Here is a 7,512-nt window from a genome sequence, read left to right on the forward strand (position 1 = left end):
TTTATTAAAAATATATTTAATTGCTCCATTTAAGTATTAATTTTATATTGTTCAGCAAATTTAAGTTTTAAATGCATCTAACGTAAAATCCATTTCATATAAGAATAAATTTAATAATCAAATTAAATGTTTGTATTGATAAGATTAATAAATTTATAAATTTAAATGTAAATATTTGATTAATAATTAGTTTTTATATAAAATCAAGTTTATAATAATGATTATATCTATTAATTTTAGATATTTTTTTCTCTTTTCTCATAAAGAAGTCACATATTATCTTCAAATACTTGTAATTATACTGGAATTATTTTTAAAATTATAAAGTTTTTAAGTTTGAGTTTAACTAATTATATCTTAAAAAAAATTCAAATTCGAAAATATATATAATTAAGAACATGAGGGATATATAAAATAATCGTTTCTTCAGTATATACACAAATTAAATAATCGTCCCATTTTTACATTTGTGTTGCATTTTTATCATATGCATGAAGTATACATGTACATATTTCCTTCAGAATTTATGAGAAACTAGAAATTAGTAGGTGAATAATCTATTTTGATCCACTCATCTGCTATAACCATTGCACGGCTGCACCGTGTAGTAGTTTTTCCCATATCATCAGTGCTTCTTGGCTTCTCTTTCAGCCTGAAAAATCAATAAAACTCGTTAAATATATATAAAAAATGAAGAGAAATTGAGAGAGGAGATGTTTGTTAATTGCTTACAGCTCTGACAGCTCTGTCAAAAGCATCCCATCCATATTTATCAACATATTGCACAACCGATTTCCTGGCGTCAAGGCTCATCATCTGGAGAACCTTCCTTTGATCCTCCGAATAGTTTCCGTTCACTTTGCCGCCGATCTTCACGTACTTCCGGACCAGATTCTCGTAAATATATGCAGCCCCATTGAAAATAGGCAACACCAACCACATACAAAACAGGAGCTTTACGTATGGCCAGAAAGGAAGCCTGCAGATCACATGTAATTTTCTTTTTTTCACAATTAGAACATGCAATTTTCACAGGGTTTGTTCCATACAAATGAGATCATTAAGAACAAGCTAGCTCACCAGATTAGTATTCTCCAGCAGGATAACTCAAATAGGGTTGTGAACGAATATATTATCCAATACGTTAGCCATTGCTGATCATCAAGCGTTGAAGGGCTTTCGATAGCTCGCAAGGATGCATATCTGTTTATCCATATGAAAACTTTCATGCATAAATACATGTAACAAAATTAAAGAATTATAAATCTCAATAATCCACTTACAATGGGAAAAGAAGCATGATTCCTGGCCTGGTTCAATATAAAAAATATCAGATTTTGCACTATACACAAAAAGAAACTAGATGTGACACTTGAGTAAAAGAAAAATCATGAAGATAGTCGCTGTAAATACCCCACTAGGGCGTCCAAACGCTTAGCAACAACTCCAAGAACACCCATGTTGAAATTAAAGCTATAGCTCTCTCCTGAGATCTACTCGATCAAGCAATGGAAAGATTTCTGGAGATAATTAACGAATGCAAAAAAGATGAATGGAAGGATGAGAAAATCCAGAAAGGTCTTTATGGGTCCGTGTTGCCCGTGAAACCAAGTAAAGAATTTCTCTAGGCTAAGCCTAAAGTTTTCTTTTCTCCAAGAACAAGAAAAGTATTGACAGAAAGAAAAAATGAGGGAAAGGGCAAAAACTTGAAGGCTGATGAAAACTGCCACCTGCCTGCCTTTGGCAAATGGGCAACCAAAACTTACGATTGAGCGTATGGCATACATATCCCCATACGTTACCCTTCTTTCGCCTGCTACCATCTCCTAATATCCAAGGCAGAAGTTTATCTCACTTTAAAAGGGTTTTGTATTTATTAAATAATATGTTTAACTATATAATTTTCTATTTAAATGTATATCTTTTCAATTTCAATGGTAAAATATCCATTCCCTTATGTTATATTTTTTCATGGAAAAATTACATGGCTATGAAATTATATGTAATGACAAAAAAATTATATAATTTAAGCATCTGAAATGAATAGTAAAACCGCTTACCAGGTGTCACCAAAGAGTCCAAACACATGACCAAGTAGCTGAACAGTACATGGGGGAAAAAAGAAAAAAGATGATAAAACAAACGGAATATGTTTCTCAGTGTAACACTTTAAAATTTTAAATTTTATTATTTCATGATCATTTTTTGTATTTTAATTTTATTTAAATTTTAGGATTTTTTTTTTGAGATTTTTGGATTTTAAAAATCGGGTTCGATTTTCTGAAAATATAAACTTTGATGATTTTTTAAAATTTAATTTAAAGACCACATGGCAAAACTAAAAATATATTTGGAATCTACGAATTTTTCTGAGTTTTCTGGAATTTTTTCGAAATTTTTGGACCTCGTTTTCGGTCCCGAGGCAGAGTAAAAATTCAAAAATTTTATATCCTGAATCGAACCGACCGAATCGAATCGGACCGGATCGGACCGATCGGATCGGACCGGCCTTTTCTTTTTCTTCTTTCCTTCCCCGCGCGCGTCCGATCTCCTCCCCTTCTCTCCCTCTTTTCTCTCTCCTCCCTCCTCCCCTTGCTGCGCCGCCACCTCCCCTGCCTCCCCACCTCGCCGGCGCGCCGCCTCAGCCCTCTCCCACGGCCAGCTGCCGCCTGGAACGCCGGAAAACGGCTCCAGAAGCGACGCGCAACCCGCGCGCGACCATTCACCTTCCCGGCTAAAATCCGGCTGATCCGGCCACCAATCGGACCGGGTCTTGTATCTAAACTCATCTACTCGTCGAGAGCTTTCCATAGACACCAAGAACACCGAAATCCATTCAGCGGTTTGTCCAATTTTTGCCCGGGAAGTTTTAGCCCATTTTGACTTTCGGGCTAGATTTCTCACAAACCGTGAATCCCACGAGAAAACCGAGAGTACCAGAGTGCTCCACTCATTGAGAGCTTCGCGGCGACATAAATTTCGAATTTTTCAGACACCGTTTTTTGGTGGGTCCCACGGAACTTCGCAGTGTCTTTTCGAGCATTAAATGAGCTTAGAAAATTCTAAAAAAATTTATGTTCTAACTCCCGTGTCGTGGGCTTCGTGTAGGTATCTTCAATTCGCGGAAATTCTACAGTTGCCCCGGTTTGTGAATTTCCGGCTAGACAGACCCGTTACCGAAAAAGTCTCCGAATTGGATCGAGGTTTTGGCTACCCCCCCCATTGTCAGACATCCCGAGCGCGTTCCCGAAGTCGGAATCGGCAAAGGTAAACCTGAACCTTGCTTTTTCGTAATTTTCTAGTGCTTAAATAGGATTAAAAATTCATAAAATATTCATGGTAGCTCGGAAAATTATTATTCTTTTTGCAATAGCCTAGTAATATTGCTAAGGACCGCGGGGCAAAGTTTTAAAATTTTTAGAGCTTGTTTGGGTAGTTTTTGCAAAAATGATCAATTATAAGGACTAAATTGAAATTTTACATATTGTGATGGATGACTGATTTGATGGGCCCAGGAGGGGCTGTGTGATGTGATTGAGTTGTGGATATATGGATTATGAATATAGAAGTGTGTTTTGAGCAATTTTGCAGGTTGGGTAGGTCCTAGGTATAAGGGAGACTCTGCCGGATTTTCGGCACGACTTAGGACGTATTTGGTCTTTTCTTGATTGTATTGAGTCATTTGTATTAAATAATTGTAATGTAATCGTCAGGTGAGCCGGGACAGCCTTCTTCCTCCACCCAGCCGCCACAGTAACCGTTGTCAAGTCTGTGAGTAAAATATTAATTTTAATTGTAATTTCACTATTATTATATGTTCAAGCATGCCCATGCATCACTTATATGCATATATCTATGTAGATAAACTTTAGGCACAATTTATGTTGCATTCATAACTGTGAAAGTGCCATGTATGTTACTGTGGTAATTTGGAGCAGTGTGTGTGTATTGGCGTGCATGTGATGTGGTGTGGACCATGGATAGGACGGGTAGTCACGGTTTGAGATCTTCGCTGGGACCCGATCCTTCGGGGGGTAGTCACGGCTTGAGTTCTTCGCTGGGACTGGGACCCCCGATTTGGTTTATTAAGCGAAAGTCCGGCTTGAGTTCTTCGCTGGCACCAGGTTGGATTTAAGAGAGCTGTATAGGGGATCAGCTCCATATATTATGATTGATATCACTGGGTGTGTGAGTGCTCCAAATTACCTTTATGATGTTATGATGTGAAAACATTGTTGATGTTGCATTTCACTCTACAGGGTGCATTAGTTTTAGATAGTTATAGAGATTATGGTTAAAATTAATATTTTACTTTCTGAGTCGAACGCTCACTCATGTTCAATATTTTTTCAGGCCACAGGAGGATATTTTTGAGATTAACCTGCTTTCTTCCTCGCAGGTCGATTATTAACGTTTGTATAAACTTGTTAAATCTTAGAATTTTCGCATGTGTTAGAAAGGTTTATTTGATATGGGTCTGTAAACTAAATTATTATTTTGGATCTGTAAACTTAATATTCTATGCATGTTTGATGGATTGGATGAGGGAGCTAAGCTCCCATTTATTTTTATGCTGATGAGTATGTGGAGGGTGAGCTGAGCTCCCCAATTGAGTATTTATTGTGTTTACAGGTCAAGTGAGTCAAAAAAACTCCCTGTTGAAAGGTCCCTTTTATGGCCGGACTCTGTCCGATTGATTTCTTGAAATTGGGCCCAAATGGGCCTTAGAGTTGGGTTAAGTGAATAGTTAGGTTACTACGGGCCTCGGGGGCTTTAGGCTGGCCCAGGTCCTAGTGCCGGTCCGGCCCATAGGTTGGGTCGTGACACTCACAAGCTTCTGTGATAACAAAAACAGAGAGGTAAAAAATAGAGTGAACTTTTAATAAATAGATTATAGGCACCAGAATATATTGAGCTGAATACTATGCAATTTGTTAATCTCTAGATCATATTTAAATACATAAAAAGTATAACTTAATGCCAACGTTTTAGGCACTACCTCTACTACTGAAACAACTCACACATTATCTTTATTCCTTAAGACTAGGACACATAGCAATAACTAGAAAACTAAATTTGACTAAGTAAAAACAATAATACTTGGACTCTTGAATAAAGGAAATAAACTAAATAATTTCTGCATTATACTTTAACACTCCCCCATAATGCAGAAATTTATAACCCCTAACATATTCCTTAAATACTCAAACTTTGCTAAAGGAAGTGCTTTTGTAAATAAATCTGCAAGTTGTTCATTTGTGTTGCAGTAGACGATCTTAATACTCCCATCAGCCACTAAATCCCTTATGAAGTGGTGTCGAATTTCAATATGTCTAGAATGACTATGGTGCACTGGATTTTTTGTCATAGCAATGGTTGACTGGTTGTCGCAAAAGATAGTTGGTCCACCTTCTTGCTTTTGCTCCATATCGTTAAGTATTCGCTGTAACCAAATTGCTTGACAAGCTGCTGAAGTGACAGCTATGTATTCAGCTTCTGGTGAGGATAGGGCAGTAGATGGTTGCTTTTTTGAATTCCAATAGATAGCACTTGAACCAAGATGGAAGACATAGCCAGATGTACTCTTTCAATCATCAAGGGAACCTGCCCAATCACTATCGAAAAAACCACACAACTCAAGATTGTTAGCATTAGAGTACCAAAGTCCATAAGAGCTAGTGTTGACTGAATTTCTGTTTTCCCCATCTTCTAGACTGAATTTCTAATTAGTGTTGACTGGAGTTTTCACTGGATTACAATCTTGCATTTGAAACTTCATAGGTAGATCTTTGACATATTTTTCTTGAGAAAGAAAAATTCGAGCACCATTTTGAGTGACTTCCAGCCCCAGAAAATAGCTCATCAAACCCAAATCAGTCATCTCAAATGCACAAATCATTGATTTTTAAAATCCTCCATCAAGGCAAAATTATTAGTGGTATAAATCAAATCATCCACATATAAACATACAATAAGTACCTTAGCAGCCTTTCTAGTTTTGACATACAAATTTGGCTCACTTGCACTCTTTTGAAAGCCAAGCTTATTGAAATGTACATCAATCCTTGAGTACCAGGCCCTTGGCACTTGCTTAAGGCCATACAATGCCTTCTTGAGCTGATAAACCTTATGTTCTCACCCTTTAACTTCATAACCTGGAGGTTCATCTACATACACCTCTTCATCCAAAAAACCATTCAAGAATGTTGATTTTACATCAAATTGATAAACATTCCACTTATGATGTGTAGCAATAGCCAAAACAGTTCTAATGGTGTCAAATCTAGCTACAAGTGCAAAGGTGTCTTCAAAATCAATACCTTTTCGTTGCATGTAACCTCGAGCAACCAGCCGTGCTTTGTATTTCTGTATCAAACCATCAGGTATGAATTTGTTCTTACACACCTACTTTAAACCAACCGTTTCTTTCCCATTTGGTAAGTCAACAAGCTCCCAAGTGTCATTCTTCTTCAAAGCGTTAATTTCCTCATCCATGGCTGCACACCATTCTTTCATCTGGACTGCATCTTCAAAACAACTTGGTTCTTGAGCTGATGCAAATTGACACCTGTCAACCTCTTCATAGATTTCCTTTAAAGAATGCCATTTTCTTGGTGTAGTTGATGAAGAGCTTGAAGGTGTACAGTTGTGGGAATTTGTTGAAGTTGCTGGAGATGATGAACTTGGCAGAGTGGAAGGTGATAAGTGAGAATCTTTGTCATATGCAGGAAATAAATCACTATATTTTTGGAAATAATTTGAAAAGCCCTGATCATTAGACCAATCCCATGCACTTTTCTCATCAAAAACAACATCACGACTAACAATTAGTTTATTAGTCGAAGGATCAAAACAGCGATACCCTTTAGTTTCAGCACTATAGCCAACAAACATGCATTTGACACTATTATCATCAAGTTTATGCCTTTTTTGATAAGGAATATGAACATATGAAATGCACCCAAAGAATTTAAAATGCGATACCTTTAGCTTCCACCCACGCCAAGCTTCAAAGGGCGTTTGATGGTGTAGTGCTGAAGTTGGACTTCGATTGAGAATGTAGGCTGCCGTGTGTACTGCTTCTGCCCAAAAACACTTAGGCAACTCCTTAGCTTTAATCAGGCTCTTTGCCATCTCCACAAGACTTCTGTTTTTTCTCTCGGCTACACCATTTTGTTGTGGTGTGTAGCTAGCTGTTAATTGCCTTTGAATCCCAAATTCTACACAAAAACTATCAAATTCTTTTGATAGAAATTCACCACTGCGATCTATCCTTAAAATCTTCAAGGTATGGCCACTTTGCTTTTCAACACAGTTCTTGAACTTCTTGAAAAATGGTAGCGCTTTAGATTTTTCTTTTACAAAATAGATCCAGGTGAACCTACTATAGTCATCAACAAAGATGATAAAATAAATGTTACTATTAAGAGAAGGAATTCTCATTGGGCCACAGACATCTGCATGCACTAGTTCAATGGGTCTTGTTGCTGTTCTAGCCTTTCCCTTAGGAAA

General features: G+C 37.2%; 1 protein-coding gene across 1 annotated transcript; it reads right to left on the reverse strand.

Annotated features, from left to right (window-relative positions):
- Positions 1-408: 408 nt before the first annotated feature.
- LOC110663515 (HVA22-like protein f) lies at positions 409-1,558 on the reverse strand. The gene is made up of 5 exons (XM_021822849.2): positions 1,414-1,558; positions 1,284-1,310; positions 1,081-1,203; positions 733-979; positions 409-652 (listed from the first exon to the last, which is right to left on the reverse strand). Exons 1-5 carry the CDS (start codon positions 1,458-1,460, stop codon positions 626-628), a joined length of 471 nt encoding a protein of 156 aa, XP_021678541.2. The 5' UTR covers positions 1,461-1,558; the 3' UTR covers positions 409-625.
- Between the last annotated feature and the right edge of the window lie 5,954 nt (positions 1,559-7,512).

This window comes from Hevea brasiliensis, chromosome 16 (assembly GCF_030052815.1).
Source record: "Hevea brasiliensis isolate MT/VB/25A 57/8 chromosome 16, ASM3005281v1, whole genome shotgun sequence".
NCBI classification, from domain to species: Eukaryota; Viridiplantae; Streptophyta; class Magnoliopsida; order Malpighiales; family Euphorbiaceae; genus Hevea; species Hevea brasiliensis.

Excerpts from the sequence above, each read along its gene's own strand:
- LOC110663515 (XM_021822849.2), bottom strand. The coding sequence starts at position 1,460 with ATGGGTGTTCTTGGAGTTGTTGCTAAGCGTTTGGACGCCCTAGTGGG. Across the intron at positions 980-1,080 it reads TGCTGGAGAATACTAATCTG|GCTTCCTTTCTGGCCATACG; the intron begins GTGAGCTAGCTT and ends TGTGATCTGCAG. Across the intron at positions 653-732 it reads TTGACAGAGCTGTCAGAGCT|GCTGAAAGAGAAGCCAAGAA; the intron begins GTAAGCAATTAA and ends TTGATTTTTCAG.